The sequence below is a fragment of the Zootermopsis nevadensis genome, unplaced genomic scaffold (assembly GCF_977971745.1).
Source record: "Zootermopsis nevadensis isolate Lab colony 2312 unplaced genomic scaffold, Znev_1.0 Znev_ptg000024l, whole genome shotgun sequence".
Lineage (NCBI taxonomy): Eukaryota > Metazoa > Arthropoda > Insecta > Blattodea > Termopsidae > Zootermopsis > Zootermopsis nevadensis.
In genome coordinates this window covers 9,199,738-9,222,456 of record NW_028259156.1, presented here as the reverse complement: position 1 = coordinate 9,222,456, position 22,719 = coordinate 9,199,738, and the positions used below count along the sequence as shown (strand labels likewise).

Genomic DNA, 22,719 nt, shown 5'->3' with positions numbered 1-22,719 from the left:
CGAATAGATGAAGGGGCCATCTAGTTCAGTGACTACGTAATGCTGACTGTTTTTCTTGGCTTTTTGTGTCGTTTTTGTAATGCTTGCCCACGTAAAATGGCAGCTTATCGTGCGGGTTCATGATTATTGCATGCATTGCTGAAGGCTGCATATTTGCATCTACTAAACATTTCCCCCTTCTCACAAACATGGCACATACAGGCCAATAAAGCATCGCTCGGTACCTAAACAGACGCTAATGACATTCCGAACTAAAAAGGGGCAAAGACAAGGACCCTTTTGCTGTGCAAATGAATGAGGTATATTTATATTCCGCCTGTGACAAAGGATTATTTCCTTATTCGCTGTTGACCTTTTTGACTCGGCTTCAAAGCGATTCTGAAGGCCATCTACGATGCCGTTAAGGATCATGAAAATATATGCTATATCGCAGTCTGTAGAGTGAAGGAATATAGACAGTGGCGGTTTCTGCTTCCTAATATTCTTCTTAACCAGAGATTCTTTAAAATAGTCTCACAGATTTACTACCCGAGGTGATCACGAGATATAAGAGAAAATTATGCAGTAATGCCACAAACAAAAATATAAATTGTGAATTTGAGAATGTATGTAAATAAATCTGTAGCCGATAACCGTTATCATGAGTGGAATTGGGAAAATTTATGAAATAATGAACTAGTTTCATTGGATCATTTTACTGTTTTTGTAGTCACACGCCTTCATTGCGTCGGCATACATAAGTTATTTTGTCTAGCGTAAGACCCCATGGTCTTAAAATCTTGCAATAACTGATGACCTTATTTCCCCAAGGAAAATAAGGCGAATACACGTGTATTGTTAGAGATTTAAAACTAGCTTTTTAATTTTATATGTAAGTGATTCTCTTAGTAATTAGTTCATGCAAATATTGATAATGCGACAGTTATTTTAAACCGGCTAATGAAATTACTCTGTTTGAGGTTCATTTGTGAGCAGTATTATTATTGTGCAAAATGTTTCTATAGTTTAATATCTGCTGTTTTGCAGTTTAACTTTGCTGGGGCATGTAATTCGTGACACTGGCTGTCAGAGTGCATCACAGTTCCCTGTATGTTACTGCCAGAACGTCACTGAAAGTGCAATTTTTTATTTGTCACCATTTTGAAAACGCGTATACCTAATAGAGTGGAGGGGGTATTGTTAGAATGGGGTGTGGCAAATGCTTATTCTTTCTTCTTCGTTATTTTTACTCGTGTTCCCCTTCATTCTCTCCGCATTTTCTCTTGTAATCAAGTAGCGTTACCAGAGCAATGCTTGGTTGGTACCGGCTGCATAACTACGAGTTTCCAGAGCTTTCTGAACGAGCTGGGACAGCCTTAAACTCACACACAAACCCCACTATAAAAATGAAGCCATTCGTATTCTTTGAACTAAACGGAGCAAACGCAGACTTTTTACCAAAATGAGGAAACGAGTTTTTCTTTCTATACAGAAGCGCAATAACTAAACATAAACTGCTAAATCCTAGAGTAAAAAGTATACAGCGAAAGGCTGGCGAATTGCGAAAGTCGTTGGAGTGAAATGAGAAATGTAAGCTGTGGTAGATTTAAAGGTTTGATAGATAAAATGGAAATTGTATAAAAAAACAGTGAGTTTTCTGAAAATTCTAATACACGCCAGCTATAGAAAATATTAATCTATTGGGTTCGGTTTAAAAGTACAAGATATAGGGCAAATGCTGAATTGATAAACGTATTAAGGTAGACTAAGGTCACGTCATGTTGTCATATGGTCGTAGTATTACGTCAGTTGTATTTCAACAATCAAACTGTAAGGATCTCTTTGACAAGTGCCACGAGTGTTCATTGTAGAACATTACCTGAAACCTCGTCCCTGCTTAAAATGCAAGAGTCAGTATAGGGATTTTCATGTGCCAAAAAAACTCAACAATATAACGACTGGTAAGCCGTTTCCGTGACACAGAAACTGTTCAACGGGTTGCATCGGATATGAGGATAACACAACGTACGCGTCACTGAACGCGGTGGACATATACAGCTCTTAATAAAAAAATATTTTTTCGTTGGTATTAAAATGTAATTTATTTTATGACAAACAGAACATATGTAGGAATAGACTATGTTTCTCTTTAATCACCCGGTATTTCCCGACGGGAATCGATCCCTGGCTGAAGACTGCGCTGTCATGGGACCGTTTGGCAAGCAACGTATTCTAACTTTGAGAAAACGTTGGAGTTCTCAGCATGATTATCCACATTCGATCCAGGATGAAGATGTCTTTATTCTGGGTTGTTGTTCCGCGTGGTCCTGTAGAATTTTACTGTTGTTTCCATCATCAGGGCCATCGCAAGAATCTGTGAGACGTCGGTAAAATTCTACCAACGTACACGGCAACAACCCAGAAGACGTGTATGATTTGAGGTTTTCACAGCGGTGAAGATGAAGATTTCTGTCTTCTGGGTTGTTGCGCTGTGTAGTCTGGTAGATGTTTACCAACGTTTCAGAGGTCATACTGCCTCCGTCATCAGGGCGATGAATGTGCCAATTGGTATCTACCATACTACACAGCCCAACAACCCAGAAGACATCGAACTTCATAGTCGCCGCCGTGAGAACCCTAAATTACATTCAATTACGGATAATAGCTTGAAATTGGTAGCTGTATATCTATCGTTGCTGTTCTTTCCACTGTCTGGTGGCTGTATGTGGCACCGAATTTATTCCTGATTCATCGTTGGAATTAAATACGTGCCATAGTTCTGAGAAATGAAAACGTTTTGTAGTCAGATCCATTAATAAATTGGCCTTTGATTATATCGTTTCAAAAGGTTTAGTACTTTGTTAACCATTAATTATTGAGTAATATTAAAATACGATTTAATGTAGGAAAAATTCGAATAAAATCCATTCCACTGTGAAAAGAATTATCTTTACATTTTTTTCAAACGATTAACTTTTCGATGATCGAGTGTGAGTCTGAAAATGTCTGTCTAATTGGATGTTACGCCGTTTAGTAGGGTAGATCTGTCAGACGAAGTATTTCGTCCGATTGGAAGTTTTGCAGTGCAGTAGCTTTGAAATAAAGCAAGGTTCTATTTTTTTGTCATGTTAGCTGTTTATACTTTAGGTGTATCTTGTCAGGATGAAAGTAAGACTTTGAGAGTCTATAGAGAAACGACTGACATATTTAAACGTGTACTGCTAGTACGTGTAAACTTTTACGATTGGTATCCTGGATTTTAAAGTATTCTTAGAATCTGAGAGAAGACGGGGAGACGTTAAAAAGGAATGAATTGAAAAGACAAGTCAGCCTCTTTGTTAAGTAAACGTTTGAAGCTGGCGGATCGGATGCGAACAAATGGTTGCAGCTGTTGGATGATGCAGTGGGAAAGAAGGACGCAAACATATCGAAACAGCGATTCGTAGAAAAAAGAATTCAAGTGTTTGCACTCCTTTCTTTCAGTCTGTTATTTGTATTCCTTTTACGAACACTTGTAGTTTGTTACTGAATGTTGTTGTTAAACAACGTCTCGTTTCACGTATTTTAATATCGGAAGACGCAAAATATCTGCCGTGATTTTCTTTTTCTATGAATGTAGATAAAGCTGTTAAAAATGTGGATTTCTGCACAGTGGTTCGGTGTCACAAAAGATGCTGTACAAAAGCGTTGTCTTCGCATTTATTCCAGTGACTCTTTCTCTCTCTGTCCGTCTCGTGTCCCCGACCAGAATTTTGCTCCTAGAAACCTGAAGCCAGTGCCACCGTTACCGTGACGACAACAAAAAGTTGACAGTTTCGAAGGGAAAAGATGAAATATGACGCTGAAATATTGCAATGGTGAGGTGAGGGCTTTAGTTCGTCTGTTTTATTTCACAAAATGTGTAAAAACGAGAAGGAATTCTTGAACAGTTTCAGCACAGTGTAGGTCCCAAATTTTGAGTTCAAAATACATATACTTTCGCATGAAATTGAAAGATAACTTGTTTAATAGGTTTCTATATTAAAATAAGTATCTGAATTTACTATCGCTGCTTGTTTTGAGGACAGTAATACCACTTTTTTTCCGAAACGTTGATGTCTACCCACACGTCTACACGGATTTACTGTTCAGAAGTCAAACAGCGACATCTTCACCGTCGTGTAAAACTAAAATCCCATCTGCATTCGCTGTTTTCACTCAACGGAAAATTTACAGAGCACGAAAGAAATATAACCGAACTTCTATGTTCAAGTAACTGGATAAGAATGAGTCCGGATTGTAGGTCACAAACACTAATAGTATGCCCCTGTTTTTAGGCTAATAGTGTTTCAAATGCATGATTTGCAATTTTGCTAGTAGTGGCTGCAATAGATTCTTTACAGGTCCCTGGGCACAGGATAATGCGAAGTTCTTGTTGTCAGTGAAATATATTTTCATCGCTTTGTAGCGTCAGGAATTAGCGTGGGTTTCTACACCATTTGAGAACGAAAGTTTAATTGAAATGTCATGCCAAATGGCCCTTTAGAGCAATAAAGTTTCATAGTGTTAAATTTACCCACAGCGTACTTGAAAACAGAGTTATCTGTCTTTTAAATGGCATTTAGGGAACCCTGGAGCCAAGATAAACTATCATATAGGCGTTTTAAATATTAGTGAACTGTAAAGTCTTAGAGATTGTTTCATATTGATTTGGAAGTGGAGAACGAAGGTTGAGGGTGTTTGAGAAGAGGGTGCTGAGAAGAATATTTGAGCAGAAGGGGGAGGAAGTAACAGGGGGATGTATTTAAAAGTCTAAGTTTCTTCAACGTCACAAGCAATAAACCTTCCCCGTTTTTGTAACTATTTTTATGAATAGAGGTGTTCTCGCAGTGCTTCGCTTGCTGAAATAAATGCGAAACTACCTTCATGGTTCGGCGTACCTTCAAAATTCGATAGTTACCAAATTGGTCTACAAATATCCTGTCTTTAAAGAATCCGGTGACTCGTTATCGTGTTTAAATACTTCGACCATTATTCTGTATTCCAAACCAGATTAATTCAGTGTACAAGTTCACACACTATTTCTCTGGTATTAATATTATCCTCCCATACAACTTTAGGTATCTCCAAACTTCTTTTGGTTTAACGAATTTATTTTTCTCTCGAATATGAACTTTCATTTTTGTGATTATCCTACGAAATGGAATACATAACAATTTAAAAGTGATATTTAATTTCTGCGATCAGATTAAACATCTTTTCCTGCATTTGTAGTTTTTGTCGTAACAGTTATCACACAAAATCGGCCAAAGTCAACGAAGAGAATTAAGTAATATTTCGGCAACATTCAAGCGCCAGTAGCCTGCAGTCTCTTTTGGGCCCTCAGTAAATGTAAGGTTGCAAATGCGACACACCAGCAATAGCTTAATACGCCTGACTTTTAGTCTTAAATTTCCCATTACGAGAGTGAGAAAAATATTTTAAAATCCAGCTGTCAGAATTGCTGTGATTTCTCCATGCAAGTCTCAGATTTACTTGTGTTTAAAGTCCGAAGACTTGTGAACACATTCTCTGTTCTGAAATATTCGCCTCTTAACATGGAAATGTTTGTTAGAGGCTGTGGATTACAAAACCACAGCTAAACAAACGTTGTCATTGGGCACTTAAACTATTCCGTTCAATATCTTGTAAATTAACTTCGTTTATTCACGTATTTTCTGTTGACTAAGAAATATTTTTATAGTAGTAAGTAGTATTATATTATTAACCCACATTTTGTAATTGATATCAATGCAGTAGAAATTAAGAAAGAAAGAAACGTAAGAAGTTTGAAAATCTCTCAAGTTTAGCCTGGGCAGGGCAGATAAATTTGTATTTATTTGTGAGACAATTTGACAAAAATAAAGGTTCTCAGATTTATTACTTAGGAGATGTGAAGTAGAAGAATATATGAGTCGAAAAACTGTATCATTTTTCTAGAAATATCGATGGAAATTAAGATGTGCTTAATTTTAGATAATTACATCTAGAAGTAGCCCCTAAAATTTAAACTTAAAATGAAAGAAACGACAGAAAATGTGTAAAGTAAGTATAATACTGTAAGTCTGTTTCGTATTTCATCAGTATTCTATTTCACAATAATTTTCAGCTATTCGTACAGAATTAAGTACCCTGTGTTCCCTAAAAGCCTATCTTCTGTAAGTTATAGAAGTGTATTGAGGAACATTTATATGTTTTGCTGCATGTCCGGTGGTAATATGTTAACGTTGTTTGCCGACAGGCTGTTGCCACACTGTATGGTGGCATTAGAAAAGAGAAAAAAAACTGTTTCTCAGAACTACCATAATTATTAAGCAATAACAGCCGACTCGCAGGCTAGATTTATCCACTCTGGGTCAGTATTTGTAGAACTGCTACCAAGGACAAAGCCCTCGCCAATAATCAATCCACTGTACACAGGAGACTCGCGAGTCAGAGACCTCATCACACTGACATACGCCAAGGAATGTAGTTCGTAATGCGCTAGGTAGTCCTAGCCGGTCTTCAGTGACGTGCGCAGTTTTGTTTCATGTTTTGTTGAAATTTCCATTCGTGGATTAGTATTACAAATGCAAAAATCCTTTATCTGTCGTAACATAATGGCGAGGGAGAGTTCTTGTAAAGATCCACTAAGCCTCAAAAGCGGTTTACAGAGGAGGTTAGCGACGCGTTTCGCGTTTTACGCTTCGGCTGTCTATACCTACAGAAAAATGCGTAGAAATCTTCTAAAATCTTCGAAAGAGACCAACTAATAACGAAAGGATACCACAAGTATGACTTTCATTGAGGTGTAAGAGAAATCAAGCTGAAAATGAAGTACGCAAACTTAGCTGTTCAGTACGACATTAACATTTTGTCATGCATTATAGACAATTGCAAGTATAATATCCTTCGAAGCCACAAATAGCATTTACCTACCATAAATGTCTTTATACAATTTTCGCCATGAAAACTTTGTGGCAGGTTTGTTTCTTACGAGCAGGTTGTATTTTACGTTTTGATATTATTTTACCGTTTTACAGTCTGATTAACGTAATAAAGCAACAACAGAGAACAACGAGACGTAAGAAAATGCATTTAACTCACACGAGGTGATTTATATTTGCAAATGAGCTGTGTTTTGCCTCTCAAGTTAGCAGGGCGATGAATATAAAAACATGAATGCTGCGCTGATAAGAGATAGAATGCAAATAAAACACAGCACAGCACACAGTTGTTGGGCAGCTTGCAAAATTAACTGACCTATATATAATATAACCTGTCGTTAGGAAGTTATGTGGCGTCCATGTTGAAATAAGGTTATGTAGTATGTTTATTATAGCGATTCTGGCGAGGAGTAAGTTGAAACACATGTGCATTGTGTTTTTGGGAGTGTTCATACATTAGGCGCCTGTGCTGAAAAGACCCGTGACATGGCTACTAACACTTCAGATGTAACTAAAATACTTGCAGTTATAATCACGTGTTGACAAATGGCTAGGAACAAAAGTTGCTGGCAAGCGTAAACTTTATGCAAGTATTAAGACTCTTACTGTCTATTTAATAGATTCACTGACAAAAATAAATATTATTTTACTTGTACAATTATGACATAAGATAAATTGGCACTGAGATTTTATTCACCTGAACAGTCTACCGTGTATTGAAGTTGAATGTTTCCTTTAAACTCTTCAAGAATATTTAAATCCTTTCGAATCTGAAAGATCCCCAATCCGGCAGTATTTTGAGTAGTTTGTAGGGGCACAAAAATATGTAATATATGAATGTAGTATTATTTATTTTAGTATTATGACCAAATTAAAACTAGTTCCATATTTAATTCCTTCTTTACTAAAAAATGAAAAGCATTAATGGGGCAGAAGTATAATTAGCTCTTCGAACGTAGGACGTAGAAACAAAGTTATGTCAAAGGAGTCTGCATGTGGCTTCTCGTGGAAAATCACATATAATTTGCAGAACAGCAACTGCCGCATGCCCCGTGAACTATTTGTGTTTGACCATAAAGTGCGTGAACAGCAAGTGGGCGGTTCTACTTACCGACAACCAACATTTGCTGGTAGACTGTGGCTGTAGAAAAGGATGGGGCTTCTACTGTCACCTCGCAGCTGAAGTTGCCAGACAGGTTGAATCCGACCTTCCGGAGCACCACAACACTCTCGTTTGACACGGACAGCTGAAAACAAATACACCAGTTTTGATCATCTGCGGGCAGTCGGTGGTAATGCTGAATTTTGATCTCTTGTTGATCTAGTTTAGAGGTCACTCTTGCCACTTTCCTAAAGGTTCTTATATGCAGGGGGTTTGAGGACCGGGACTGTAAAGAATTTTCTTTTGGGGGGGACACGACTTGAGGAGGTCTGCGCATGCTCACGTGATATCCAAACCGGAAAGACAGCGTGACTAGAGCTGAGTAGCGTGATTCCGCTTAATGTTTGCAAAGGATAACGCACCAATTCAATCATGAGGAGTGTATCATGGTCTATCGTCAACATGCGATAACGCTTCACGACAATGTAATTTCACACACAGCCCAGCTGACGGAACAATGGTTTCAGCCGTATAGCTGGGAGGTGCTACTGAAACCTACGCGCTGTCCTCACTTGGAACTGACAGACTTTCATCTGTTTTGGCCCTTCAAACATAATTCATTAGGGCAGAGGTTTGTGATTGATGTTTGCAGTGAGACCTTGAGTATGTAGATGTTCTTGTCCAGGATTTCTTTGCGAAGGGTGTTCCACTGGGATAAATGCCTCAGCAAGGTGGTGATTACACAGACAAATTCTGTTATGATGTCTGAACGTGTGCAAGCAGACGTATCTCTGTGGTAATAAACCCCGTGTCAAAGTGCCCTGGTGTACTTTACGTCGGGGCATCTCGTAATACGAGATTGGAGAAGAATATATGATGATGAGGTTAATAATTTGTGTTCTTTATCGAATGTTACAGAAATGACGAGATGAACGAGGTTTGTATCTCATATACCAGATATGTAAAATACATGCAAAATTGTTGTCGGGAAACCCAAATGGAAGAAACCATTTTGAATAGAGTAATATTACGTTGGATTTAAATAAATATGGTATAAGAGTGAGGATTTGAATTAGTTCTACTTCCTTAAATTGTATCACGAGCTATTTGTAATGTTATTCAATACACCTGACTTCTACGAATACACATGGTAACCTCCTGTCTTTCCAGATGCCTATTAATATACTGTCTGCAGCTCTTGTCTCTTATAGATGTGACATGCTAAACTTTCTTCATCCCAGAATCTATAATCTAGCTTTGTGGTTGTGACATGAAAAGAGTATGAACAGATACTTTATGAGTACTCTGGCTGTGTCAATAAGTGGAAATACCACAGCATATCAGTCAAGTGCGAGGTCATAGATAATACTTCTAACTTATAGCCGAGGGTATGGTAATATGCTGCTTCGTGTCCCTTATGGGGCAGTGATAGATGAGACAGCTAAGGATTTCTGTAGAGATCGTAGGTTAGTTGTACTGTATACACATAATATCAGCATTGAATATATTAAAAATATTCAGTGCAAAGCCCCACACTCATATCATCTGGACTGTGAACTGATGTATTTTGTTGAAGTAATATTAGGGACTTTATAGATTTCGGCAAAGTTATTGTTGATAAAAGTATTTGTACACAATCACAAACAGCTAATTAATTTCGACGTGATTTACTACGACGTCTTTATGTTTCAGGTAGTGAGAAAATTGAAACGTAGTGCATTAACATTCCCGCTGCATGAACCGAAAAAATAATTTATGATAATATTCTTCTGAAGACCGCTTAGTAATTAATATATGTGCTTTCTTCCTGCTAGAAGAGAGATTTGATAGAGATCAGTAGTCTTTGAATCAGAAACGTTATCTTCCTTTGAAATTTTGACGGAAAGATTGAGAGCAAGTCTTTGTGGAGGAGGAGTATCATTAGTTAGCTTTCTTCTAGAAGAACACACAGAGTTGAGGTCGGAAAGGAATAACTGCAGAACAGGAGTAGAAAGTGGTAAGCTATGAGACCTGAGGGGCCAGGAAGGTAAAGCGGAGATGGTTAAAAATAACTCAACAGTAAAAATGGGAAGGAAAATTAGACACAAGAAAAGATGTATATAAAGGAAAGTAGGAGGAAAACATTTACTAAAAAATATAATCCTTGGTAGCGAAGACAATAGATTTAAGAGAGGAAGATGATATACACAGTCAAAAACAGTGTAAAAATGGATAAAAGCAAGTAGAAATTTAATTAAAGGTACTACAAAACAACTGGAAATCTGAACAAATTCAAAATTGTTTTTAATCGTATATTTTATCGTAGATAACAATTCCAGTGTCTTCAAATGTAGTGCCCATATGGGTTTAGTATGTTGCGCACGTAATTTATTCTGCGACAATTACATTATACGCAGAAAACTCCTTTCCAGCGGAATTCTAAGTATCAGAAGGAAGGGGTAAAGTAAGTTTTAGTAGGGTGGATGCAGAATGGGATGAGTAAATGTAAGGAGTTGGAAACGACAGTAGTTCGGATGAAAACATGTAATGAAGCTCAAGTCTTGTATGATTTGAAGCTTTCACGGCGACTAATTATAATAAGATTTGAGATTTTCAGAGCGGTGAGTATGAAGATTTCTGTCTTCTGGGTTGTTGCGCTGTGAAGTCTGGTCGATGTTAACCAACGTTTCGGAGGTCATACTGCCTCCGTCATCAGGGCGATAAAACGTTGGTAACAGAAATACCTGGAGAGTTTTGAAATGTGGTGTTGGAGAAGAATAGAGAAGATCAGGTGGACGGATCGAGTGACCAACGAAGAAGTATTGAGGAGAGTCAACGAGCAAAGAAACATTCTGCAGGCGATTACACGAAGGAAAGCTAACTGGCTGGGACATATTATGAGAAGGAATGGATTACTGAGTGATATCATCGAAGGCCAGGTTGAAGGAAAGCGAGGACTGGGAAGAAGACTGATACAGCTAACTGACGATCTCAAACAAGGAAAGAAGATGAAGTTTCAGGATTTAAAACGAGAAGCTGAGAATAGGGAAAACTGGCGAACTCTTTTTGGGCAGAATAATGGACCTGTCGTCAGACAGAACACTAAATAAATAAATAAATAAATAAAACATCTACCATACTACACCACGCAACAACTCAGAAGACAGAAATGTTCTTAATTATAATAAGTTCTTCTCGGGTTCAATGAAGACACACATACCACCTCTTCATTAAGCCACCTCACACGGCTGGTAGCCCGAGAAGAATTTATTAAGCTAAAGCCATATTAGGTTGGATGTTCCTGTTTTAAAAATGTTATGCCACAAACGAGTTACGGAATCTCTTAAATTAAACTGCCTTAAAACATGGAACGAATAACTACAAGCTACAGCTGTCTGTATCGCTTGTAATTGGCTATTTATATGGAAGTGCATCTGCGTGATTCTTGAAGACTGGGGTTCGTGATGCTTTGTACGAAGACAGGATAGAAGTGAAGTTCTTGGGAAGTGGAAGGAATGAAGATCAGTTGTTTGTCCATAGCTTAGTTAGCCATAGTCCTAACTCTATACTGACTGTCTGCTTTCCGAAGCAAACTCATTTTAGTCATGAAGATGGAGGCAGTGTGTTACTTCGAAACATTGAAATCTACCTAGAAGAGATGGATTTCTTCCACAGTCTGAGAAAGATTTTGCATCTTCTGGGAATCAAATCCCCGCCTTCCAGTCTACTGGGTTGCTTCATTGGTAGAGACGTTCCATCTCATCCTAAAGTCTGGTTTGGCAACAACGAAATAATCTTTTACCCTTTGTATGCATTAAACGAACCACATCTCTCACCTCTGTATTTGTCCGCATTCCAGTCTTCCTTCAAGTTTGGTTTGGATGTCACGTTTAATTCAGTAACTGAAGTTCCTAGTATTTCCCAATAACTAAGCGCGTTGGTTCCACCCTTCGTTGCCTCATATTCTCCATACTGTTGTTTAATTAAAGACATCTCGAACTTTATTGAAGTCAGAGCTCGATGATGTCTATAAAACCTTTAATTTGATCCTGTATTATTATTATTCATTATTATAGACAATAATAACCATACAAATGTTTACAGCGCAGTGGATAGCGCGATGTTTGTAATCCGAGGATAATATTTAAAGTAGAATGTAATCGAAATTGGTTTGCATTTATTAATATCGTCAATTTTGTTATCGCAGTAGGGTGAACTGTCGACTGGAAATTCATTGTTCATTTGAAAGAGTACGTCATAGAGTAATTAAGTTTTCACCCAAGAGTAGCTGCTGAGTACAGAAATTGGATCAGTGGGATTATACTCACTTTGTGGTATATTTGATAATATAACGGCACAGAACTGGTACACAAAGCCAGCCCAATTAATTCGCGTAGATGATTAAACAAATATAGAGCATACCAATAGTCTTTTTTTGTAATTCTAGGTGTTATTAAAATAACGATGGTCACGATTTCGTTGCTTAAAGTGCTCAAAGCGAACACGTAATGAAAAGATCTTGCCTCTAGTTATGTTTCATCTGCTAAAGTAGGTTACTCTGTGAATTTTAGATGAAATTTTACATTGCCGTTACATACGTTTCAGATGGATTTCGGTTTTATTTCCTGAATGTCCTTTCGTATCTGTCTAATATAGATTAATCTCTGATTTACATGAGAATGTTTTTTAAAGTTTATCGATTTTGTCGAAAAACTTATTGTTCGAGAAAGTTGGTACAGGAAATGAAAACATACCACTTTGTTTGATATATGTAACTTTTAATAGAATCTTAGTTATGAATATTAGGTTAATTGAATTGAGAAGGGTACTAATTGAGAAGCACACAGTCGCCCAGATAGTTAAGAATGTTTCTTCTGAATCTTATTTTAAGTGATAATAATGCTATAATCCTTATAATTTTGAAGCGTTGGGACAAAACTAGTGGATTCCTTGTTCTTCGCCTTATAGTTTTCTTGAACCGTTGAGGATTAAAGTGCAGACAGAATAATAATCTTCGATTTGTGTGAGAGACTGGAGTGAGAAACATTAATCGTGATCTACCGCGATGGATTTCACGCTCCAGTAGGCCAAATGATGAGGCAGAGGTCAATTAGAATTTTACTCATGAGCACGTAGACGATTTTATGAGAACTTCCATACATTTCATTCCGAGTCAGAGCGTGGGAGAGGGTATGTCGCTGGATTCAGCCATTTTATTTTAATTGCTTGAGTTACGAGACGCAGCGAAGCCAGGAGGTAGAAACACGGGAAGATGGGTGGTCATCCTGTGTTCTGGTCACTGAAGTGCTTTGTAATTGCCATCATTGTCCTGAGAGTCACTGATGCTCCTTCTAATGGCTCTTAAAACCTGTAAGCACGACCGACCTACGTCAGGAGTTTATCGACTAGATCTTGTGCCCGAAAGTCGGGATAATTCTGAAAAGTTCTTTGCATCCTTTCACGAACGCCAGTGTCTAATTTTCATAATGCATATCAGAGTTATAACTTCCACACAAAGAGGAAGAAGTGATATTGCCTGTCCAAGATATGCCCACGTCGAGATGATGATGATGATGATGATAAAGTTTCGCATGCAGCAATGGAAAGGAAAGATTACTACTCGCTAACGTTCAGCATAAATTAGAAAGTTCAAATATCTAAGTGGCGTGTGACAGAATGCAAATTTCAGTGGCCTACAGCCGCTCTATTCCTTTGATTACAAACGTTTCGTCAGTGGCTTAATGATTTCTAAATACTGACTCCTATGTTTCTTTACGAAGGTATGTACGAGAATCCTACTGTTCACTGTAGGCTGGTGCATATAACACTTCGTCGTCAGAACTTTTAACATTACTATAATTGTTATCGTTTAGACACAGATATAAACCCACAAGAACGTACCCTAAATCTGAGAATAACATACCAGTAGTAGGCCAACATATAAAAAATGATAAGACGGTTTGAATTCCATCAAAGTACATCTATCGAATGAGGTAAACAGTTCTGTATTTTATCATGATTTTGTGATGCGCATTGCTCTGTCCTTTCCATACAGTGACTACAGGACCAACGGCATTTCAGCCGAGCTGTCTGTATATACAATCACTATTGTAATGCTAATTCATATCGACAAAGTTGAATGCGTTTTTGTTTACATTCATAAATAAATCATGCAGGATAAATTCAAATCGGTCATCCATCAAGTAATCATTTCAATAAACAGCTAGTTTACACGTCAGTTATGTATCTGCAGTATTGACCAAGTATGAAGGACATAGGATAAAATATTTGTTGTCAAGTACAGAACGTGCATTGTTACGATATGGTTTTGTGATAAGTGGTACGTGTGGAAAACATTACCAAAATAAAGCTTACATATGTATATGGGATTCAATAACAATGTGAAAACATTCTACTACGATAAAATCATACCAATGTTGTTCGTGAATATAGGGTAATGTGAGTTTTATTTAGGTGATACTCCGTGTTCATAATACACATCCAAACTTAACGATGTCTGGGCAGTCTCTACTGATGCACGTCGACACATAACTTACGACAGTCCGTGACAACCTGATCTGTAAAATGTTTTATATGAATCTATGAAAAAAGTCACCCTTACCTAAAAGAAATTTACTAACTACTTTCATAGAGTAGAGTGTTTGAAAAGCAAAGAGTCGCTCAGCTAGGCAAATTTCCGTCTTTATGGAACACGAAGATTCACAGAATCCCAGTACCGTCTTCTGAAACAGACCAGTCCGGTTCACACACTCCCACGATATTATATTTATTAAGTACCATTTTAATATTATCGTTTTGCCTGTGCGTAAGTCTTTTTAATTACCGTTTCACTTCATTATGTTCAACCCAACGTATTATTTTTTATCATCTCGTGCGTGCTGCGTGTCGTGCCCATGTTATTCACTGGTTTTATCATCCGAATAATATCTGGTGAAGTGTAGAAATTACAGAGATTCTCATGATGCAGTTTTCTGCAGCCTCCTACCATTTAATTAGTCCTAAGTATTCACTGACCTTCGCTCAAGCACCTTCGCCCTGTGAAGTAAATATTATTACTACTTAAAATTATGGACCTTGCTCTTGCAACTTAAGGTGTGCTCTAGAAACCGTAATATCGCCCTTCATTTTTCGAAACCGAGTGCATATTTGCCGAATATGGGCCTCACATCCACATGTTCTGTCATGTGAGTGAATTTATATACATAAAAAATTCTGGATTTCATAAACTAAAGTTATTTTAGAAAGTTTTAGATAAATTTATATGCCTTTATTTAAAAGGCTTTATATCCTCTGATAGACTAACTGACACATAAGGATCAATGCAGGCGAATACGTTCCTCTTTCGACAACGTTATGAATCAAAAATATTTTGAAGATTTCTGTCTTCTGGTTTTTTGCGCTGTGTAGTCTAGTCGATGTTTACCAACGTTTCTGAGGTCATACTGCCAATTGGCATATTCATCGCCCTGATAATGCAGGCAGTATGACCTCTGAAACGTTGGTAAACATCGACCAGACTACACAGCGCAACAACCCAGAAGACAGAAATCTTCATACTCATCGCCCTGATGACGGAGGCAGTATGACCTCAGAAACGTTGGTAAACATCTATCAGACTACACAGAGCAACAACCCAGAAGACAGAAATATTCATACTCATCGCCCTGATGATGGAGGCAGTATGACCTCTGAAACGTTGGTTAACATCGACCAGACTACACAGCGCAACAACCCAGAAGACAGAAATCTTCATACTCATCGTCCTGATGATGGAGGCAGTATGACCTCTGAAACGTTGGTTAACATCGACCAGACTACACAGCGCAACAACCCAGAAGACAGAAATCTTCATACTCATCGCCCTGATGATGGAGACAGTATGACCTCTAAAACGTTGGTAAACATCGACCAGACTACACAGCACAACAACCCAGAAGACAGAAATCTTCATACTCATCGCCCTGATGACGGAGGCAGTATGACTTGCGAAACGTTGGTAAACATCGACCAGACTATACAGCGCAACAACCCAGAAGACAGAAATCTTCATACTCATCGCCCTGATGACGGAGGCAGTATGACCTCTGAAACGTTGGTTAACATCTACCAGACTACACAGCGCAACAACCCAGAAGACAGAAATCTTCATACTCACAGCTGTAAAAACCTCAAATCTTACAAAAAGATATTTTGTATATATGCATAAACCCTGAACTCCATGTAAACCTCAAATGTCGATCCTTAAGCAGTGCTGCTCTCTGGATAAAGTGCTGTAGATTGTTGGTGCCTTGTGATGAATACTTTGGCGTTGTAATTGCATAATACGCGAGACTGTGTCTTCCTGATTCAGCCAACCACTAGAATAGGGATTACGTATTCGTGTCAGTTTGAAGAATTGTCCTTTTAAATGACAGTGTCAGGTCAGCAATTCGCAGTCTTACTCAGGTGGTTCATGTTAACTCCTAACAATTCCTTGGTTCTGTACTGTCGCATTTCGTGGAAGAAGCATGTTACGTTTACCCCAGAAGAGAAATTTCAATGCTCACCTTGTGGTAATAAAGCCAGTTATGGGTCGCTCGACGTCTTTGTACATTGGTTGATGGCTTCTGATGGAGGAACTTAGTTAAACTCATTCATATTATTCGATATTATGTTGATTAAAAGTGCGCACCGTTTCGGAAGCTGGCTGTACTTCTGTCACCAGGTGAAATCATAAAACCTGATAGGTTGGGCTGACGCCGTGGATTAAATTTGAGATTAATTTTCCTGTGAAAAAAAATTGATTCGGTTTTCTACTTCCACCTGTTGAAGGAAGAAAATCTAACTTTCGAAACGCATATTTTCAATTTAATAGATGAGGGAAAATCTCCAATAAGATGTATCAGTTTGACTGTGTTAGATGTTCATGCTAGTTCACGCCCTGCAAATAATCTTCTAGACCCTCCATTTTGTCAGCGAATCGATAGTAACAACTAAGTGAGAAACTCGGTGGTGCCAAGACTTCGTTAAGCTTAGAGCACGAGCGGTAGAAATAAAAAGAGAAACTAGAATTAGTTTCGTTTGGTTTCTTTCAAGAGAAGAAACTTTAAACTGAGTGTACGACATATGGCTACAGCTCCATGCAATGGAAACTTTGTACGTTCCCTGTGTAGGGCAGTGACACACGATGCAGTTTAAGGGGACAGTAACTAGTAATTTTCTTTCTTGTGTTTCTTTCTGTAGCATTCTCTATTTCTTCGATGTCTCGTTTTCTTTCTTTCCTCTGTTCTTCCATTCGATCAAGTTTCTTGATTCGTTTCTAAGCTACCACTACCCAGAGTCTCATTAATCAAGCTGCTTGTTCGTGTGTATGTGTCTTCCGTGTTAATTAAGAACACGAGAACTATGGATATTCATTAACAAAACTTCGAGGAAACTGGGGATAAATTAGAATGTCATTGTGGACCTCCGGAACTTAGTATTTATAAATCGGTTGTCTTTGGTATCAAATTGACGATCTGGCAAACTTGAAGTACAAGTAACGCCTTTAACGTTCAAAATAGAGTTTGGAAGTTTGTGTGGCGACAGATTGTTGAAAAGTATGCAACTTTTATCGAGTAATTTTTCAGGAAACCCGAAACTAACAGCTTGGCAACTGGAAAAATATTACAGGGACATTAGAAGTACTGAATCCATGTTACTTGGAATTTGAACTTTTATAGTAATTTATTATAATCACTGCTAATAGTACGTTAGGTATGACACGCAATTTGTTTTTACTCTACGGTGATTTCTGTAATATAAATTTAGATGTTTTCTCTGTTTTATATGTATTTTTCCCCTTTATTCTATCCACCATCTTCCCATATTCTCATAATAATTTTCCACCTTTTTCTTTATTTTATTTACTTATCTATTATTTTCTTTTGGCTATAATCTCTTTATCTTCATCACTGTCTTATAAATATAGTAATAATTTAATTTCAAACTTTTAAAGAATTTATTGTATTTTGTGCCAGAGAAGAAATAATGAGGCTAAGTTTGATATTTTCTATACAGGCCTACGCCTTATCTCCAGTTTCCTAATGCGCATGTTTTTGTTTCAAGTAAATAGGCATACATTTGTAAATGTAGTTTTGGAATGACATTATATAAGCAAACACGCTCATTACTCGTACGTCATGGCTTTATCACTACACCTTTCCTTGTTTAATAGCTCAATTAAACGGGACAAAATGTGCGTGTATATCTAAGGGCCTGTAGTTATCCAGATGAATGTCTCGCAATATTTCATTTCTTTGAATGCAATCTGCATGTTAATCCATACTACTTGTGACTATATCTAACCATACCTCTGTAGTCTGAATAAAAGAATCAAGCCTGACAAATAGACGAATATACGTAAGAGAAGTCCATAATCCAGTAACCAAAAAGAGAACACATAAATTAGCTGTCACAACTGGATTTCCTTAAGATGTTCGCTGGAATGTCCCCCTTCCAACCTGCGGTTGCTGCTAACTGCCAAAGCGGTGCAGATTATACTTTATATCCCGATTTTCTTGTTGTCCCTGAATCCATTTGCATCTGTTTAAATATCAGAGCCAAGCACAAGAACTTGGTAATAGTGTTCTCTATCTCAAGCATTCAGAGACAGTACATGTTTGTAGTTTCTACAGCTCTGTCTTCATGGCCGGACCATGCACCGGACGTCACAAGTTTATATTTTCGAAAGTATGACCCGTCAAAGTCGACGGGAATGAACTTTCTTTGAAATGCTTAATAAAATATTTTTTTTGACAATATCGCAATGAAATTACGGGATTTATAACAATTATTCTAATTTAATTTAATGTAATACGAAAATATCTTCATGACGACTGAAGCCTGATTCATGCCAGATGCCCCAAAAAGAAACCGATCTTTTGACTCCGGGATCATGCCAACCGTAGACCCCACCATAAAGAATGATTCGCTGTGTTCCTCAAGTCAAGATTAGTCGTTTATATTTCCAGCTCATTAGCGGCCTGGTCATTTATGAGTCGTGGCAATTGCTGCAAGCTCATATGAGATGCCACAGGATTGCACGAGATCGTCCTTTCACTGACTGCAACTTTTAGTGGAACTGGAATAAGAGAAATAGAAAATATGGAATCCCGTCTCACAATTCGAATACAGATAAAATCCGTACGCTTTTCGTCGCAACCACATACATTAGGTTTCACTATTTCCGTTCTGTATTATGTCAGCGTAAGGGATTGGCTGGAAGTGAATTACCTTCTTACCCGGTTGCATAAGTAGAGTACTAAAGGGTTAGGATCCAAGTTATATCATTGTACATGGAAAATATCTACGTTCCTTCACCATACAGAAAGATTTTGTGCGTGTATACACACGTAAACACATACATATATTACATACATACATACGTGTTCATACTGAGTTATTAATTCCAGGAGACAAATTTGTTTGTTAACATAACAGATCACAGCTTTAAAACATATAAATAAAAACTTCAGGGTCTCGCCATTTCAGGTTGAAAACAGTTCTAAAACTCATTTTCTAAATGCATTGATGGTTTTAAAGTAAGGCCAATTTTATTTGTCTTGTGCTGAACATTTTTATGGTACGGTGTTTTAATATAATTTAAATGATTTAATAATAATGTCGTATGCGGCTGGATTTAATAATAAAGTTATTCAATAACAAATTCATTTAACGCTTCGTACGCGTCCTACAAAATCACATTCCTTAGTCGACTTTCACAAAAATCGATTATTGGCATCATGTAGTTCTAAGGGTTTGTCATAGTAGTCATATATATTTATTTTAGTTTTGTTTGTGTTTTATTTAACGACTCTGTAGCTTCAAGGAGTAGGATGAAATGTGCGATGAGTCGTCCTGATTACTGGTGTAGAAGGGACTTCCGAAACGTCGGTAAATTTCTACCAGATTATACGGTGCAACACCCCAAATGATGGCCAACAGGACACTCTCGTCGTGTTAACGTCAGTTCTCTTTTATGAACGTTCTTTTCCAGAATGTGGGAAATCCTCAAGGCAATGAATGAATTAAATTTTTGTTCCTATTTGTTGACTATAAGTAATGAATCACGTTACATTTTCATGTGAAGTGTTGTTTGAAGATAGGACACAAACATGTTTTACATTACATGTGTCTTAAACAATAAAGACGTGGCGAATGTACGATGCTCTGTAAATTTTACGCAGTCGAAATCTCTGATAGTGGACATTAATCATTTTAATGAAACATAATTATGAATTATCAACATTTATGCGCTTTCTAATTATTCTAAAAGCTGCCTAGCTCTTGTAAATTAGAATATTCTATCATCTACCGTCAAATCCTAAGAACTTGTTCGGCCAAGCATAACAGTCTAATAGTAATACTGTTATATTTTGGCCTAGAGATCATTGATAGCCCCCTCCCCCAAATTCACTGTTGAAGTTCTTTATTTATAAAGGAAGGCGTAGTGATTTCTTTCTCCAGAAGTTTTTTTTATGTCGTACACGTCTGAAACTGTTAATTAGTCTTTGAAGTAAGTTCGGGCGATCACTGAAGAGAAAAGCAGAGAGTGTCATATCGTATGCAAATCATTAACACAGATGCTCTGCAGGACACATCTCTTTGAGTTTGAAACCCAGTATTTGTCTACACTGACGGATGGAAATAAAAGAGAGGAAATCGGCTTCGAACACCAATAAAATCGGACTGAGCGATAAAACTGTTTGTTTTGAGGATCAAAGTGAAAGCTTTGAAGGGATCTGTGTGATATGAATGCGTTAATACTCGTATATTGGTGGACAAAGAATCATTTTTGTTATCAGCATTATGATAAATAATGGAAAGCTGAAGACCAAATAAGTTATCCCTTATCTGCCTGCCCGGAAATCTGCATAATACAGTGTCATAAAATTATAATATAATTAATGTTAATTATTTCGGTGATTCTAGGCTTCAACCACAAATAAATACAATAAATAAACAATCAGATTCCTAAATCTGCGGAACAGATTCGGTAAACTAATTTCATAATTTTTTACTGTAAAAATAGGTTTTAGATTTCACAATAATTTATTATACGTGAGGTAAGAAAATTATTGAAGCGTTTACAGGATAAAAAGCTTCGAATACTTGTATACCGACCGTCCATTTTCCATCGAACACTCTAGTGGCAGAATGGTACACATTCCAGTTATATCATCGCCATAGTCAACTATGTGTACTTGAATATTTACACTGTGCACTCATATTTATCTAAAAACAAAAATCATTGGCTTTTCAGATTGTTTCTATTACAGTCATCATGCCACTTTTACTCGAATTTAAGTTAGCATTAAAAATCTTCTAATACGTGATGACATTTGTTTTCTTAGTGTAGCTGTTCATACTGTTTCCAAGACGCAGCCACACGGCCAAGTAGGTAGATTTTCTGATCTCTCCCCCTTTTGCCTGATAATGAAAGCAGACTACAGCTTTTGAAATGTTGTAATTGAATAATTTAGGTGAGGACGAAAGTCCAAAATAACAGTTTTAGAGTGTATTTATGGTCGGTGTTTGTCTTGACCGTATTCAAATCGTGCACACACGATTGTTTCTGTAACGAACTGTGAACATCACAGAACTGTCTTCAGAACAGAAATCTATCACATTTATACGAAGGCTTAGAGTCTGGGTAAACTGGAATAATTTTGATTAAAGACGTGGTTTATGGTCTCGTTAATAAACTTAAAGTTACTGCCTGCATTAATTGAGAGGATGATTGGCACATTGGGGCCTTCTGCTGAACCAACCTGTTAACCCGCCTAGTAGCTGCAACGAGTGATCCATGACGCGCCATTACTGGAACTGACACTTTACAAATTCCTCTACACGTGTTCTACAGCACTCTGCTGATACGCCCTCATTTCACTTCAGAACATGGCGTAAGCTCTTCGCAGAGGTCATGTCTCTAATTTGCATCTGACGTTTTCAGGTCACGTGTTTCATTGAGAGAGTTTCGGTAAGTAATCAGTAGTTGCGTATGTGACCTGAGTAATTTTGCTTCGTATACGTTTACAAATTTTGAACTCGTCGTTAGCTTGGCAGTGCCAAAGAAATGGTTTAGGCGCTGAATTCAAGGAAATTATTGTTTTAATACCGAATGTGTAACTCCTCAATGCTCAAAGAAGGTAGAAGTTTACTTGCTTTTCAGAAGTCCCTGCTGCCTCCACCATAAGGGCGAGACTCATCGCCCTAATGAAGGATCTCTGAAACGTTAGTAAACGTCTAACAGAATACAAGGTTTTACAACCAAGAAGACAGCCATTTTCCTTAAAGCGCGTTGCTGACTATATGTACCACCTGCTTTGAAACCATCTATAACTCTACATTTTGTTCACTGAGTGTATAAATCAATGATTTAGTGTGATTCACAGAACAAAGGGCGTAAACAACATTAATTAGTTTGTATTTTGAGTGCAGATATTTTTTTTGCTGTGGGAACTGAACTTTTAATAAATATTAAGATAAGCTTAAGCTTCAAAGTTTAAAAATGTCATAATAATATTTTGCGACTTGCCTTCATTTAAATCCTTAAATCTTTGTAGAAATGATAACATGAATTACGAAATAATAATTACACAAATTTGCTATATACTTTACGCATAATTTAAAATTTATATATATATATATATTTATTATTGACTGCAAATGGGT

General features: G+C 37.4%; 2 protein-coding genes across 7 annotated transcripts in view; one reads left to right on the top strand and one right to left on the bottom strand.

Moving 5' to 3' along the window:
• Window positions 1–22,719, top strand: part of LOC110827981 (E3 ubiquitin-protein ligase sina-like) — a 635,101-nt gene that overhangs the window by 123,180 nt on the left and 489,202 nt on the right. The gene's annotated exons all lie outside the window — the stretch shown is intronic.
• LOC110838474 (uncharacterized) overlaps window positions 1–22,719 on the bottom strand; it is a 247,961-nt gene that overhangs the window by 105,531 nt on the left and 119,711 nt on the right. The window contains exon 3 of the mRNA XM_087355359.1: window positions 8,035–8,170. Coding sequence (XP_087211485.1) covers window positions 8,035–8,170 — 136 coding nt within the window. The remainder of the gene's footprint in view (window positions 1–8,034; window positions 8,171–22,719) is intronic.